The sequence below is a fragment of the Aplidium turbinatum genome, chromosome 10 (assembly GCF_918807975.1).
Source record: "Aplidium turbinatum chromosome 10, kaAplTurb1.1, whole genome shotgun sequence".
In the NCBI taxonomy this organism is placed as follows: Eukaryota; Metazoa; Chordata; class Ascidiacea; order Aplousobranchia; family Polyclinidae; genus Aplidium; species Aplidium turbinatum.
The window spans coordinates 4,926,805-4,943,649 of record NC_137481.1 but is presented as its reverse complement, the minus strand read 5'-3'; the positions used below and the strand labels follow the sequence as shown (position 1 = coordinate 4,943,649).

Genomic DNA, 16,845 nt, shown 5'->3' with positions numbered 1-16,845 from the left:
TAGCTAAGCGGGTCAATACGTCAACTATGAACAAAGAAGCAGTAAAAAGCGCAACTGGTTTGACTCTTTGGATGCGCGCTTGAGGAACGCATTTCAATGATACCTCTCCATTTACTGGAGCTGGTGAACGAAATCATTCACAGAAAACATTTCACCATCCAGAGATATCTTCACTCTGTCAATCTCCGTGATCAAGCTTGGCCCAGTGGGTCAGAGTGTCTTCGGTTTAAGCATAAACAAACTATTAAGATCAAGCTTCCAAAGAAGTTTTCTCGGTTCGAGAAGAAACATTTTTCACAATCAGTCAAATTACTGATGATTTACAAGAGCCTGTTTTCAGGGGATATTTTCAGAGACATCTCCCTCCAATTTTTAAAGAAATATCTAGTACCATAACCTAATCATTGTGAAGTACTTGTAAGCCTGCTAAACTGTCAAATCACTCAAAAAGATGCATATCACACGGATTGTCTCTTTCATCTATGCTAACAAGATAAGTGCATTATGGTTTAAATATGTTCGTCAGTTTTTAAATGCAATGAGAATACTTGAATCTTCGTACTAATTGTCGCTGCATCTTTCTTTGTTTTTTCTTGCGCACCAAAAGCAAAGTAGAATCCTTCGACTTCGAGCAGCAATTGTTGAATATTTTGCACAAGTGGTAAACATTTGGAATGAGGTTCATTGGAGGAGGACATTTCAAATCGCGTCTCACGAAGTTGATCCATATTTTGGCTCTTTGAAACTTCCATTCAGCATCCCTGTTTTCACTTGTATTCTCAAAAGATCTTGTCATCATGGCAATCAGCATGTTAATGAGTATAATAATTGCAATTACGTGATAAGTTCCAACTAAAGTGATTCCTATGATTTCAATCAGTCGATGATTTCCATTTACAAACAAGTCTGATAATTCTATTTGACCAAACAAAGCCCAAAATAAGTCCTCAATTGATTGTCCAAGATCTGAAAAATGAGCCGGCCTGCATCTGGCTTCAGAGGTAGTATTCCCCATCCGGCTGTTGCACAGCAACGTCATTCCTTCTGAAGTTCCATAATACCAATACACTTCAGTTAAACCCAAAGCAAATGCCAACATAATTAATCCAAACACAAAGAGGAAATGTATCACGTTCACCAGCATCTTGGCGAGTGACGCAGTCAAAGGACCAAAAGTTCTGCTTCTTCTGCTAAGTCCAAGAACACGAAGAAAAGTGATCACGTATGCCCAGCCTAATATAGCTGTGCTCCAAAGTCTGGGGTCAGATGATGACCAATTGGCTCGGTATATCCGTTCCGGATCTCTACTATGCTTCACATAGTCCAGCACCCTGCCAATGAAATACAGAATTTTAATGTTTAAAGAATTTTAGTTTTAAGCATGCAATTTGTGAAGTTATAATGTTTCAACTACTTGATTCCGAAAACGGCTTAAAAGACACGGTCTCTGGCTTAAAAAGGAAAACTGTTTCTGTACTTTTAAAGAAATTACTTCCCGTTTGATATGGCATGTTGTGGATTAAGAAATTTAAGTTTTATTGCTGCAACAAACTACTCCAAAAAAACATCAATTATATCTTTTTGATGAGACATGCAAAAAGTGTATCATCATCATCAACCAATTTTGATTATACAGGCCATGAATTAATCTTCATGTCGAGGGTGTGGCCTGTCTGTCTGTCGAGAACGAAGTTTTTCCCTCCACACCTCGCGATTTATAGGTTTGGCAGAGTCCATGTACAGGGCTACAAGGTCACGTTTTACAAGTTCTTCCCAAGAAAGTTTTGGTCTACCTTCACCCCGCTGTGCTGCGATGTTGACACATCTGACCTGTGAGATCCAGGCAGCTCAAGCTGTGACCAAGCCATCTCAGTCTGCCTAATTGGAGGACTTCACTGATGTCTTTTAATTTGAGCTTTGAAAGAAGAGTTTCAAACTGGATGTTGTCTTCAGGCTTGACTAGGCAGGTCCATCTTACCATCGCTCATTCTTGTTATTAAACTAACGACTGTTTTGAACTATTTATGATTCCCGGTTCCTACTTTCGAGAGGTTGCAGTATAGCCTATATTTAACTTAGGCTACATGAATACTGATGAGTCTCTTTGTATGGTAACTTATGTGTGTTAGAATTCGTCCACGAAGCTACAGCGCAGAGCATTTTCGTAAAGATACTAGTTGGCCTAGACATCTTCACACAAGAAACAATAATTTGTAACTATTCCAAAATAACAAAAACACAACTGCCACAGCTAGATACATAAAATGTTAAAAGTTTACCAGGAAGATTGGTTTATTTGGTAGCTGCGTCTTCAGCAGGTGTATTAGCAAGCTGAAGTTTTCGCTTTCTGTTTTATTGGATAAGCAATTCATCCGCTACTGGAAAAGTAAACACTAAACAGTTTTTATTTTTCATTCTTAAGTTTACATCACTTACCGCAAAATGAAAGCAGTCGTAAACAGAGATAATTGTAGCAAATCATTATAATTCCACCAATCCAAAAGATAACTCTTGAAGCCTTTTTGGAGAAATTCACTTTTTTCTTGCATCCATTTTCCACAAACCCAAACAATTATCAACCATTCTATCCATGTTGGGGGAGCTCCTAAATGAAATAACATTGGTTTGCCAAAATCATCATAGGCTACAGTATTTAGGAAATCATTTCTCTATCGAGCACCCTTTAACGTTCGCGTTTTGTCGCTTCTTCCTTTATCCAGACCCCTGCTATGTTATGGCAAGTGAAATTGCTTTTTTTTTGTTGGTGGTCGGAAACAAAACATGAAACTGAAACTTTTTTTGGGTGGTAACCTACAAAAGGTTTTCCTTCTGTGTCTACTATGCTATATAATGATCTATGCATGCTCGTGTTACATTTCAATGCAAAATTTGCTGTATATAAGACGATTGATCGGTACACCCATATTGGTAGTTAATTGTGGTAAAAAACAAAAATCCCCTTTCACCAAGTGGGGTTTGTAGGCTGCCTAATGTTTATTGGCAACACTAAAAGTAGGTTCGGTTATTGCATTGATGGGTATACTGTATATCAGCCAGAAAAAAGCTCAGTCATTGTTTAGTTAGCAGCAAAATAATTGACATAGGCAAAGCGTTCTCAGCCTCTAATAAGCCATAAGTACAGAAAAAGAAACATTTTAATGGTAGGCTACATTTTGTTTCTGTACTTACCCAAGTAGTCGTTTTTTACAGATTTCATAATAACGCTTGCAAAAAGTAATCCAAAAAACGTCAAAGTAGACATTAAGTGACATCCGTACAAGACATTGGGACGGAAAATAACATCTGGAGAAATAACAATTGTCACATCAGGTTTAGACAAAATAACAAAGTTACAAATATAAACAATAACAGTTTCATATGGTATAAGTCATAATGTATAGACAATAATCATTTTGTTTGCGTCATTATATTAACTCGTCCGGAGCGATAAAGGTAGTATAGCCTACTGGATACAGTAAGCAATCAACGCTTCAATGAACTGAAAAAGATGGCAAAACCATAAATGGTGCTTGAGTGGTTGTTTGTGTAGTAAGATAGATAGCTATATAAGAGCAGCAGCTAGCAGGGCCTAGCTATGCCTGCAGCTAGCAGGGCCACAAAAGCAAACAACAACAAATTGAACAAATGAAACTAATAAATGCACGTAGGCTAGGCTGTGTAGAAATGTTTGAATTGTTAAACAATATAAACCAATGGAAGATGTTGTGGGTTAAATTTCAAGAGTGATTCTGCCAGTTCCAAAATTGATGTACTGTAGATAGCCTATCTATTTGGATCGTTGCGGACTTCCTAATTTGGGGATTACATTTGCGGCAAATCTACACTAAGTTTACGTTTTAAAATTTGATAAATGTGACATTGCTTTTCATCTGTGGACCCTTTTTAAAATCTGAAGACGGCCTGCATACACTTACCTCCTGCTTTGCTGTAAGGGGCTATAATATGCAATAATGATAAAACAGGAAATAACATTCCAACAAGCACATCAAAAGCAAAAATTTTAAATGGATTTGAACCATGAATGCTCAATGTTTCTCGGTATGATAGATGGGAAAGGGCCATCTGTACAAAAAAGCACTTGGTCAGTGACTTATAGATATGATCCTAAATACTAATTATTATTATGATTAATTTACCGTCCGTCCTAGTACAGTCTAAGTAAAAAAATACAAATCTTTTTAACTATTATTGATGAGAATAAATAGTTATTATTAGTAAGCTTAATGGTATTAGCCTAATACCAAAAACGAGTGCTACGATTAATAATCATTAGCCTATCATCACTACATAAAATCAAAAACGTTACATGGCTATCTTAAGGTGCGGCCTACTGTTTAACTGAAACTTTCTAAGATTTTTTTGCTTTTTGCTGACTCGTAATTATATAAAAGCTTTTTGTTGCCTTGGAAAGCAGTAAAAAGTGAGAAAGAGTAACTTTCAGAAACGTTCAATCAGACGGTTAGCAAGCGGCTAACAGTCGGATTGAAATTTTTTGAATCAAATTATGTTTGTTCTTTAAAGCCTGGTGATGTTAAAACCTATTTTGTCACCTGCTACAGAAGATAGTAAAAAGACTTTGAAACATTGTTTTTAGAAAATTTCATTTAAACAGTTACCAAAAGTTGGGAAAATCTGAAAAAGTTTGCAGAATGTAACAAATCAGGTATATCTGTAGGTAGCTATATCACTCTTTGAGGGGGATATAATTTTATTCAAACGTACCTGCGCATTGCTGTGGTTCACAAATTTAATCAGATTTTTTTCACAAGCTTTGGCAAGGATGTCCAACGTCGGAGGAACGTGCTTATTTCCTTTGCGAAAATCATTTCCTAAAAACTCATCACTAAACCACGCATCCTCGTGGTCATATTCATGTAAAGCCGCCAATTCTCTGGAAGATTGCACCTAACCAGTAGGCTACTGTTTTAATTAAGATTTGAAAGAGTAGGCCTAGCAAAGAAAGAAAATACTGTCCGCCCCGGTAGCTCAGTTGGTTAGCGCGTGACTTCATGAACGAAGAAGCTTCAAGATCAAGCGGCGCTGGTTCGACTTTCCGGGTGTGCGCTTGAGCAACGCATTCTTAGGAGTTCTGTCAGCTGCATTGCCGAGTGGTGAGAGCCCTAGAGCGACACTCGATAGAGCGTCGGTTCGACACCGCTCAAGAGCATGCGACTGTGTCTTAGGACACTTAAAGGCCTGCCTGAAGGTGGACACGAAGATTGATTTCCTTGCTTTCCCGTCCACTTGATCTAAATCTTCAATCACCGGGGCGTAAGCCTTGAGTGCGATAAACAAACAAACAAGGAGTGCTCTCCATTTAACGACACCTGGTGGATGGAATAGTTCACGAACAACACTTCAAACTCAGCTTCTACAAGCATGTGAAACGACCAAGATCAACTGGCCTACATTTAGATTCAAAGGGAATTGACTATGATGTATTTGCAGCCACGTTGACGTGGGGTCCAGGGGATACCTTTGAATTTAGGCCCGGGATAATTTTAAGGGCCCGCAGCCTTTCCATGGGGTCCGGAAAGTTGAAGAAACCACCGCGTATTCTTTAGGCATATACTGCGTTTGTTTTCTTAGAAGGATCTTGATTTGAGACCCTAACGTGTTTGGTACCAGGCCCAAATCATCCTCTTAACGGCCCTGCGTATTTGTGATTATTTAATTAGAAAGCAATTTTTTGTCTAACCTGATCAAGTAAACTGCACATGTAATCCTCAACCTGATGCTCAAGTTGACGATAAAAGTCTCTCAATTCTGGTCCTTCTTTGGCACAGCGGCGTAAGCTTTCGATTTCTTCGAAGCAATATTCCATTGGAAATGGATGCTCTACATTTCTCAATTTGTCTTTGTCCCCCTAAAGAAAATAATAAGTTAACGTTAGCAGTCAAAACAAAGCAAAAAGAACTTGTTATGCAGTTTTGCGTTAACCAACGGGTTTAACCCAGTCATTTATGGTTTAACGCGATAACTTCGTTTGGCTGTAAAATTTTTTGCTTTTATCTGATGACTGCAGACTAGACTAAAACAAAATGTTAAAAATAACTAAAAACAGATTATTTTTAACGTTTCCGTTGCCGATTTTCTGCCAGGTGGTGATATCTTTGGAGTAGCCTGTGGTTACCACAAGAACTCTAGAAAGTCTAAATAATTACAATAGATGCTTGGTGAGCACTTTCATTCTGCACTCATCAAATATAATGGTTCTAATCGCTTTTTAGGTCTTTGACAACTGCCAGCCACCAAGAACCATTTATTAATTGTGGGTGATGGTCTTAACCTCTCTCAATCTAGGCCTATATTGATTGGTTGGTTTTGAATTTTTATCCTGGGATTGACAAAGCCTTTGATGGAATATTCCTGGTAGATTCGCATACTTGCAGAGGCTTTTGACGCAGGGCCGCTAAATGGAGAGCAGTACTACAATGCTTTGCTCAAGCACTTAGACTAAAAGACGAACCAGCGCCGTGTGATCTTGAGTCGGGGGTTAACCATTAAGCTAACTTGGCGGACAATATAGCCTATATAGGCATATGAAGATAAAATATAAATCGAATATAGTTATTGCTTTCTAAATCCTTGACAGCCTGTTTCACCCTAAAAGGAGGATCATTAGAAGGTCTTCAAAAATATGCAAAAGCAATAAATCGGTAATACCTGATGGGTATGGATTGTAATACTAACCCTAGCTTGATAAGTTTATTACAGTCTTAATAAATGTAACTTACTTGACAAATTAAAGTTATGTAAGCCGGACTTGCTTTAGCTTTACGGTAAATCTGGTTTTCCATAACAGATTCCCAACTGAATGGAATGCTTTCCAACTGATCCTTTTAGATTAAAATAAAAAAATTATATTGTTTCATAAATACGCTTTTTAGCTTTTGTAATATGGCTAACAAAGGCCTACGTCAGTGATGCCAAAGTCATTTAGTGCTATGGTTCACGTTCCCCATTATATTAGCAGCGTTGGTAGTTGGTTCAGGGGGTACTTTTGAACGCGGGCCCGGGTCTTGTCCAAGAAGCCATGGAACTTGAAGAAACTACCAGGTATTTTAAATATAGCCTAGAGCGTTTTTAGAAGTGCTTTGATTTGGGGACCAGAGGGTTTTTTGCTACCGGGCTCAAGGCATTTTATTAACGGTCCTGCTTATTGTTACGCAGACTGATCGAATTATTTAAAAAACACTGATGCAAGTTATAATCTTATTTCTTACATCGTCAAATTTTCTTACAATGGATTGTTGTTGCTTGGGTAACATGAACAGATTTTACTAAGTTCAAATGTTCTTAATAAAATGTCTATTGTTTAAGTCTTAGGACTTAGCTTACCGGTAGCCGATGACCATGCTGGTAAAGAAGTTGCAATATTGTGAAATTGTTATCGATTGCTGCTAAGGACAGAGGTCGCATGCCATACGAGAAGTGGTAGCTTTTTTGTATCCAGGCATACTTGCTTTCAGTACTTTTCGTTTCGTGGCATAGAATTGCCTTTACTCCTTCATAAAAATCCTGATGAATGGCGTGGTATATACAATCCACTGCCAAAACCTGAAAACAGTCGTAGTGAAAATTGTTACCTGTATGTAAATAGACATTGACCCATGGACGTAGCAACGAGGGGAGCTTGGAAAAGCCAACCCAAAAATTTACCTTGGACCCCCAAAAAATATGTTTTTAATGCTGTTCTAACGTCTTGGTGACATTGTATTACTGTATTATGTTAAATGATGTTTTATAAATGTTTGGGCTGCATTCAATAGCTTTATTTTGTACAAACCTTTTATTTGAAACATTAAAATATTGGCTCTCCCCCAATTGTTGCTTTTGCCCCCCTAAAATTTTCTTTATAACTTCGTCACTGTATTTGCTAACATATCAAACAAACGATTGTTTGCAGGAATCCTGATTTTGGGAGTGAAAAAAATCTTTTTAACCTTTTCGCGCCTTGCATCACTTTAAAATGATTGGCGCTTTAATGCAAAACGCCCAGAATTATTTCAAATAATGCTCTGCTAATGCGTAACACAAACCATTGTTTGGTAACAAATTATTTATCAATTTATTGATCTCTTTTAGGCACAATCGCGAGCCACTCGGCGCGAAAAGTTAAAAGCTTGTTGCAGTTTTGCACACGGTGAGGGTATGCATGCAGGTTGAGAGATTTTTTTTTAATCTTTTGAGAGATGTGTAATAGTTTGTGTGTGGTATTATAGGAGTTATGAGATGCCTAATTAAAATCTTCTGAAGCCTCAACAACTCTACCTAGCAAGCGGCCGATGTAAAAACGGAAGTCTTTGCTTTTTGGAAGTAAATAAATTCACAGTTTCTTAATATGTTTGTTTGAAGTAATTTATTGTTTGTTATAGGCTACTGAGCACAGAGTTGTGCGTTGTACGTAGTTTCTGAATTTTGTATTTGTTGCTCCTTTTATGCGCCATGCACACAACAACCAACCTTGTTATCGAGTAGCACATTGCACATTTCTGCATCACGGTTTTCAATTGCCAACCTCAAAGCACATTTTTTGTTCTCATCGACGCAGTTACGATCAAACTCAAAGAAGGAATGGATACTGAGCTTTAACAGAGCATTGACGTCGTTGGAGGAACCAGACTTTACTATTTCCAGGTACAGTTCATTTACACTATTTGATTTTGATCTGAAATGGCAAGACTAGGAAATTATAGGCTATCGCTTCCCACAGATAAAAAAATATAGAAGTAACAAACAAGATGGCTCAAATACAATAAGTATTGAAGGTCAACTGTGTCCTTTTGCTAACAGTTAGAATATTTGGGCTCCTAAAAATAATCGTTTAGCTTACTGATTAAAAAATAGACTCATCATTTGTGTTGTCATGAAGGAATTGTTGGTCCTTGAAAGATTTACCTCTGAAAGCCATATCCCAAAAAGTGTCATCATAAATTTAAAGTATCTCCTAAGCTTGTAGGCTACATCACTCTATTTTTAATGTGAACATACTTTTCCAAATTTGCAATCATTTGTCGAACTTTACAACCAGCTTGAATGTGACTTTTATTAACTTTTGGCAAGGACCTTTTGCGATCAAAAAGTTTCTTCTGTTTCCATTCTTCTCCTGGAGTCAGGAATGTTTTTGAAGATTCTTCTTCTGCAGATAACAAACAAGAATTGTTGGAGCTGCTGAAGTCAAACAATCTACAGTTGGCTAAAACATGGTTTTAGTAACAAAGAGAGTTTTAAAAAGTTACATAGGTAAAGTTCAGGCTAGCGTTTAAAGTGTAGACTTATGTGTTATAGAAGTCGTCGGAAAAAACGTATGGCTCCGAAACTTGGCAACACAAGCAAGCACCATCAAGAGCCTACAACGTAATGACAGAGCAATGTTCTTATTCAGCAAGTAGGCTACTGTAGCTTACTGTCTCTATATAACAGTTGTTGTTACTCTGGTGGTTTAATTACAATATTTCCTGGATGTTCCAATTCCGTAAACAAATTGCAAGTATATGATTGGCTGTACAAGAATGTCATAACTGATAAAAGTGTATCACATATCACTAAGCGGGATCGTTATATTGTATACAGTAGACTGAAAATAAAGAAACGTAGCTATAGCTTATTTAAATTAATAACAGCCCAGACAATAAAATCCGTCATTTTTACATTGCTTCAACGTCTGCAGACGTTGAAGCAATGTAAAAATGACGGATTTTGATGTCGGGGAATCAGTCAAAAGCCTTTTTGAAATATTTACATTACACGTTACCTATTGGATGGCACACAATACAAAAACATCACAATTTTATTGAAGCAGAGTTTTGCATTAGGTGTATCTTCATTTTATGCAAAATTAAGCTACGTTTAGTGACATGCAGGTTGATTCATAAAAATGCAGAGACTTGATATTTGATATTGTAGTCAAACTTACATTTCTACCAATTCTGCAGTCGAAATTAAGAAAAAGCTTTATGTTGGAAGTTGCAATGCTGCTGCTGAGCAATAACATAACATGCTTTCATCTGACGATGACGCTAATTAGCGAGTCATTCGATTAGTTTTCAAGTTACATCACAAAGTCTAAGGATACCCATCAGAAGAAGACATAGAAGTTTAAGTGAAAAAACTGAAGGGAATCGTTTAACTATTTATTTACAGCAGTGGGTTTTAACCTGGGGGTCGCGAGCCGTTTTTTGGGGGGTTGCGAGATTTCTGAAAGTCCAGTCCTCAAAATGTAGCTTTTATTCAACATTTTTACTCCTAATTCTAACGAAGTTTGGTAGGAAATGGAAATGGTGAATTGGAGAAAATGAAATAAAAGCAGTAACAACATCGCAAAAAGACGTTTTTGATTTCAGAAGTTTACATTGGAGCAGCGAAACGAGACATATACTGGATGTCGGCATGAATTAAATTTGGCTAAATTGTGCATTAAATATGCTTTTAATGAACAAACAGTTTTATGGTAGGTCGCGAGGCTACAGTGATTGTTCTTCGGGGTCACAGTGCAAAAAAGGTTGAAAATCCTCTGGTTTAGAGGTTCTTAAACTGTGCGTCGTGACGCCCTGGTGTGTCGTGTGAATTGTCCGAGGGCGTCGCACAATGATTGCGTTTTGAATCTAAACTCAATTGTGGTAATAAAATCCTTACAGATGGTATCATCCCCTGACATGTGCATGCAAAATCATTGTTAAGAAATTGTAGAAACTGAACATGATCTAACAATCACATAGGATAATTTTAATTGACTTCACCTCGACACAAATGAACCTTGGAGACATAAACAAATAAATAAAAACTCCTGAAACTTCTATTGCTGGGAGCGTCGCCAGTCCAACAAACTGATCCAAAGGGGTCGCAACGAAAAATTTCGAGAACCGCTCATTTATTCAAATAACGAACCTTTGAACTGTTCTTTGACACTTTGAAACGCAATGGTGCCAATTAACTTGGCAAGTTTTTTCCATGATGATCCTCCACGATCTTCTGATAGTTCTGATTCAACGTTTTTGTTCTCTAAAAATTCTTCTAAATCACTTTCCTCTGTAGTTGTGTTGGAAGCGATTGATGAGGTTGAACCACCTGAGAGCCTTGTTAAAGCTGTATATAAAAGGACAAAAAAGTCAGCGAAATTGATGATACTATTTTGTTTTTCAAAGAAAAATTTAACTAATCTTAGCAAAATAGTTGTTTAGGCTATTAGCTTGTGTATAGCCAATGGTAGATCGATCCAGGAGAGCGTATGGCCAAGTGCCCCCTTTCAAAAAAAAAATGAAAATTTTTTACGCTCTCATAACATTTTCTCGTTTGCTTGGCTCACTCAATCACGTTTTATTAACCTGATTGGTGGCATCTGTGACGTAATACATAGCAGTGGATTGAAAATTTCAATTCGGGCAGTACGTATTCATCCACGAGGCCATATTAGAAGCATTGTTGTGCGGAGAAACATCAGTATCCGCCGATGCGTTCGTGAAGCATTATGACGACCTTATCACTGTGGACTCCCAAACCCACTTTGCCCCCATCCAGGAAGAATTTGAAACTCTCAACGTGATCACTCCTAAGTTGTCGGATGAAGAGTGTTCTGTAGCCCGCCTCGCTAGAAACCGTCCCAACAACCGATTCATGGACGTTTTACCTGTCGATCGCCATCTTGCTTATTTGGTGACGCCCGATCCAACGGACCGGGACAATAATTACATTAATGCCGTGTATATTGATAGCTATTCGTTGAAGAACAACTTCCTAGTGACCCAGATGCCTCTTCCAAACACAGTGGTAGATATATGGAGATTGATATACGACCACAACTGTACATCTGTAGTCATGATGAACGACGCGTCAGAGCACGATCAGACGTGGAGCCAGTACTGGCCGGATAGTGGGACGGCCATGTTCGGACCATTCGCCATCGAGTTGCTGACGCAGGATGACGAGGTTGACGTCATAACGAGGTTGTTTAAGCTGCAAAACGTGTCAAAGCCCGAGGAGTACCGGGTAGTGCAGCAGTTCTTTTACTTTTAGTTTGTAATTGTAGTATTGTTTGTTGTCACCACTAAGTGTCGAACCCGTGCCGCTAGAATGATATCTCACCCGCGGTACCGTTCCGCCACCATAGCGGCAGCTAGCTAGCAGTGGATTGTAAGGTAGAAAATTATCATGTGCCCCTCATCAACCAAGACAATAATGCAACATTTCGAAATAAAAGCGTTGCTCAATCAGCTAGCTAACAATTAAACATCTAGATCGATTTTAGTGTTGATAGAGATAGGCTATAACATGAATGTGCCACGGATAATCTATATAAGAGAAAGTGGGGGGACACCAAAGGAGAATTTTTGAAAATTTACTGAAACCTTCACAACACTATACCAACCGTAAACAAATAAAATATGGAAATTCTTCTGTGGCCCTAAAAGAAAAAAAAAATAGTTAGCCTAAACATCGGTCCAAATCTAAACCAAACATTGACTGTCACTCAAACTTGTACAAAAATCTAGTATCAGTTTGATGAACTGGCAATTAGTTTTACATCTAAGTTATATTAGAATATAATACTCTCAAATTCTGATCTAACCCTTGTAGGCTACTATCTTGATGTGCATACCTTCTTCATTAGGGTTTCGTTCTTCACCCTCGTTTGGTTCTTCTTGTGGTTCATTTGATGTCGACGAAGCAGAAGGTTGTAGATCAGACGTGTCATGAACGATGTGTGTATTTTTTGATTCATCGAATACAACCTCGAGTTTTCTGGGTTCCATTTATAGTTTATTCACTTAATTTAAAAGAATAACTGAGTCTATTTCAGGTTATTTTTACAAACTTCACAAAACTTTGATTATGAAAACAGCTAACTTCTGTTTCTAGTGCATCAAGTCAAAGACAACGTGGGATTATAGACTTTGCTGGCAAACTGAATTAGTTCATGTTTATCAATGAAACAATTGCAAGACGCGATATAATAATCCACTAAATGAATATCATGTAAACAAATTCGAATTACATCCACTGTTGACATCGAAATAAAAAGGAAATGTCTTAGTAAGGTTACTTTTAGCATGTGTATGACTAGGCTATTAATCATTCTTCATTATTACATACCATATGCACTTATATATGCAGCACTAAATCAAATCAAATAACTGCCGCCATGATTTTGTGAGCTACCTATAGCTAAGGCCGTTAAGGCGGTAATTTGGCTCAATTCTAATGGAACACCTCGGCCATTCAAGCAAGACACCTTTAGAAATGCGAAACATCACCTTGAGATCATTGGTTACGCGCCCTACTCAAGATCACGCGGCGCTGGTTCGACTCTCGGGGTGTGCGCTTGAGCAAAGCATTCTAAGGACTGCTCTCCATTCAGCGGCACCTAGTGAATGGAATAGCTCCAGGCAACAACAGTTCAACAAGCGAAAAACTTCACTCTGCCAATCTCGGTAACCGGCCCTGATTCAAGAGCCTCTACAAGTATGCGAAACTACCAGAAATAACCTATCAATGCTTTGTCAGTCCAAGGATAAAGATTCAAAAACCAACCAACCAGATAAAGATAGTTTTTTTCAAAATGTGGTGTAGGCCTACACTAAAATACAAAGCATTGTCTCTCAAATGGCCTACCAGGATCGTTGAAAGGATAATTTTGGCTTGGTACCAATGATATCGTCCTGCCCCAATTCAAAACACTTAGGCTATAAATAAACTCAACATAGCCCACCCAAAGAATAGGCTACGGGGTGGTTTCTTTAAACTCACGGGTTCTTAAAGTTATGCCGGGCCAGGGTCCAAAAGTAGCTACATCCTGGACCCCCCAATCAATGCTACTGTAGCCTACGGTAGAGGAAAAATAAAATGAATGCAAACGCAGCAGATTGCAACACGAGTCCAAAAAACACGTGGTGGATTTCTCCAGTTCCAGAGCCTCCTGTAAAGATTCTGGTTCATTAAAGTCTTCCCGGGTCAGGTCCAATAGTTGCCTCATAAAACTCTCCGTCAACGCTACTGCCTATAGCTTATTGACTACCAAAGTTCGGCAGCCTGCAGCTTTGGAACCACATGCGCTCTTGCTTTCACCGTTTTAACTCGAGACTTGGTGTTTTGACCAATCAGAAGACAGGATTTAACCACCCAGCTGAGCAAAATTTCGCGGGTAAAGACACCAGGTTTCTCACAACTCGCAACATTATTTGTCAAAGTCGAGCTTGGGAAGAATCAGAAGACGGGTTTTGAACAAAAAATTGCAATAAAAGTTTAGTAAATAAAGTTTGAGTGCAAATTTTCGAATGTTAAGTTTTCAGGTACCGTAGGCTACTTGTCAGGTTCATCAAAGTGTGTTGCTGACATGCTTATGGAAATTTCGACATCGTAGGAAAATGTTGCGAGTTGTGAAAAACTTGACGTACTAAACTTTTCTCTGCAAAATTTCTTTCAGCCCGGTTCAATCCTGCCTTCTGATCAGTCAAAATCTCTCATCTGCTGCATCGACCTGCAGGGGCCTAAAAGTCTTGGACCTTTAAAGGGCGGGGAAACCCAAATTCACTTTTTGCGAGTTTTTTGTTTCAGCGTGATGTCATTGTGTACAACATGCGTTTTAGCAAAAAAAAAATTTCAAATTTTGTTTCCCTCGTCTCGCTAAGGCCGCTTTTGTTTGATACCCGTTTGCGAGGTCTCGCGCGCATCAAGCTGTGATTCTGTTCGCTGTGACGTCACAAGGTACATATAGTTGTGGCCGAAACTTTAAGACCAGACTTGATTTATGACGATTTTTGCATTACTTCAAAATACTGCATCATATATTGTTTCAGTTGCATCATCTTTATGCATCATCTTATATCTGATGCAGTATTTTGAAGTAATGCAAAAATCGTCATAAATCAAGTCTGGTCTTAAAATTTTGGCCACAACTATATGTACCTTGTGACGTCACAGCGAACAGAATCACAGCTTGATGCGCAACAAGATCTCGCAAACGGGTATCAAACAAAAGCGGCCTTAGCGAGACGAGGGCAACAAAATTTGGATTTTTTTTATTGCTAAAACGCATGTTGTACACAATGACATCACGCTGAAACAAAAAACTCGCAAAGTTAATTTGGGTTTCCCCGCCCTTTAAAATGATTGTGGGTGACGGTCCAAAACTACCCCTTATCAAAGCTATTGTGTTGGTTGGTTTTTAATCTTTATCCTCGGACTGAAAAAGCATTGATAGGTTATTCCTGGTAGTTTTGTGTACTTGTAGAGGCACTTGATGCAGATTGCAGGACCTGTTGCCGAGATTGACAGAGTACAGTTTTTCGATTGTTGAAGTGTTGTTGCCGGGGAAATATTCTATTCATTATGTGCCGGTGAATGGAAAGCAGTCCTTAAATGCGTTGCTCAAGCGTACACCCCGAGACTTGAACCAGCTCCGCTTGATCCTGAAGCTTCTTCATTCACAAAGTCACGCGCTAGCCAACTGGGTTATCGGGGCGGACTAACTGAGCTATCAACGCTACTGTGTTGGAGAAAAGAGATACATAGAATCGTGATCGATGGAGGAAAGTGATTTCGTGGAGAAAACCGACTAAGATCCAGAAAATTGTGTAAATAACTTTTCTTGAATAAATGAAGATTGTGAGTTCAAATTAGAAATACGTTCACAGATAAAAATATGACAAGCTTTGGTAGAGAGTTTGCATTTTTGAACCATAGACAAGCAAAACAAAGTAACCTTAGCCGGTTTAATATAATGTATTACCAGGGATATCTAAAGAAGATCTTCTCTAGATATCCCTGTGTATTACATACAAAACAAAATATCTAATATAATGACTCAAACGTTTTCGACACGTACTGTACGTATGTCCTCATCAGGAATTAAATCTGCAATTTGCATAAAATGAAAAATCGTAAGATAAATTTGACTTTGCACTGTAACTGTGACGACACTTTGGACTGAAGAGTTAACGGGTTGTACAACAACAACACAACTGCCGGTTGTTGATGAAATAATGAATAAATAAGATTTTTGTTATTTGAGTATGTTTTTTGTGGTGGTTTTCACTTAGTGATGTGTTGTTCTTGAAATCTTTCATGTATAGGCTCGAAACTTCGAGTGACTTTACTTTTTTTTGCACAAAAACATAAAAGCCACTATATTTTTTATAACTTGGAAATAAAATATTCTTTTAAAAGTTCAAGATAGTCTATTCTTTTATCACCGCACCCCTTCTCAGCCGAATTTAATGATAAATGTATATTTTAATATGGCAACTCCAAACAGGCGTCTATCTTGGTTTCCAAGCGTAACCTTACTTGTTGCTACGATGAAAAGTGTGGACTAATCAAAGTTTATTTTTGGTGCGCAAAAACAGCAGTGTGGACAAAACAACAGACAAATAAAGCATACAAGACAACGCACCAGGAGGCCTCGAAAAAAACGCAAGGTTATCGAGCCGAGGCCCTTTTTGGCATTCTTTAGAATTTAGGAACAAATATGTTTAGAGTTTGCTCAGTCAGTGAGGATTAGAAACAAAAGACGAATAAGCTAGTAAACTGGTTCGCAGGTTAGGATAAGTTAAATTATGGCTGACTGATGTAATGCAAAATATAACATTTTTTTTAATAAAGTTGGTGTTGCTTTTTATAACTGCTTGATGAGTTATTTGTGCAGTTTCATAACAACTACAGAATAGCAACAAAGGCACAACGTAATTACGGAGTTGATTTCCTCTGACTTAGGCAATTAAGATTCTTGTATTGCACAGTATGAAATCTGTTTAACAGATGCGTAATCGATGTAGAAATGCCATAATATGCAGTGTGGATAGCTTGGACCAATGCTACACTGTATTT

The 16,845-nt window shown here is 38.1% G+C and overlaps 1 protein-coding gene and 1 pseudogene across 1 annotated transcript; one reads left to right on the top strand and one right to left on the bottom strand.

Moving 5' to 3' along the window:
- Positions 1-529: 529 nt before the first annotated feature.
- Positions 530-8,935, bottom strand: LOC145778434 (short transient receptor potential channel 4-like). Its single transcript, XM_082589912.1, has 9 exons — positions 8,923-8,935; positions 8,488-8,651; positions 7,363-7,581; positions 5,720-5,887; positions 4,744-4,926; positions 3,936-4,083; positions 3,190-3,303; positions 2,437-2,605; positions 530-1,331 (listed from the first exon to the last, which is right to left on the bottom strand). The coding sequence occupies exons 1-9, from the start codon at positions 8,933-8,935 to the stop codon at positions 530-532; spliced, it is 1,980 nt and encodes a 659-aa protein (XP_082446038.1).
- Positions 8,936-10,943: 2,008 nt separating this feature from the next.
- LOC145778433 (receptor-type tyrosine-protein phosphatase kappa pseudogene) lies at positions 10,944-12,036 on the top strand (annotated as a pseudogene).
- Positions 12,037-16,845: the final 4,809 nt, after the last annotated feature.

What these genes read in the sequence shown, in the direction of transcription:
- LOC145778434 (XM_082589912.1), bottom strand. An exon ending in TGTGCAGTTTACTTGATCAG is followed by an intron (nt 4,927 to 5,719) that starts GTTAGACAAAAA and finishes CCTACTGGTTAG; the next exon opens with GTGCAATCTTCCAGAGAATT. An exon ending in ACGACTGCTTTCATTTTGCG is followed by an intron (nt 1,332 to 2,436) that starts GTAAGTGATGTA and finishes TTTCATTGGCAG; the next exon opens with GGTGCTGGACTATGTGAAGC.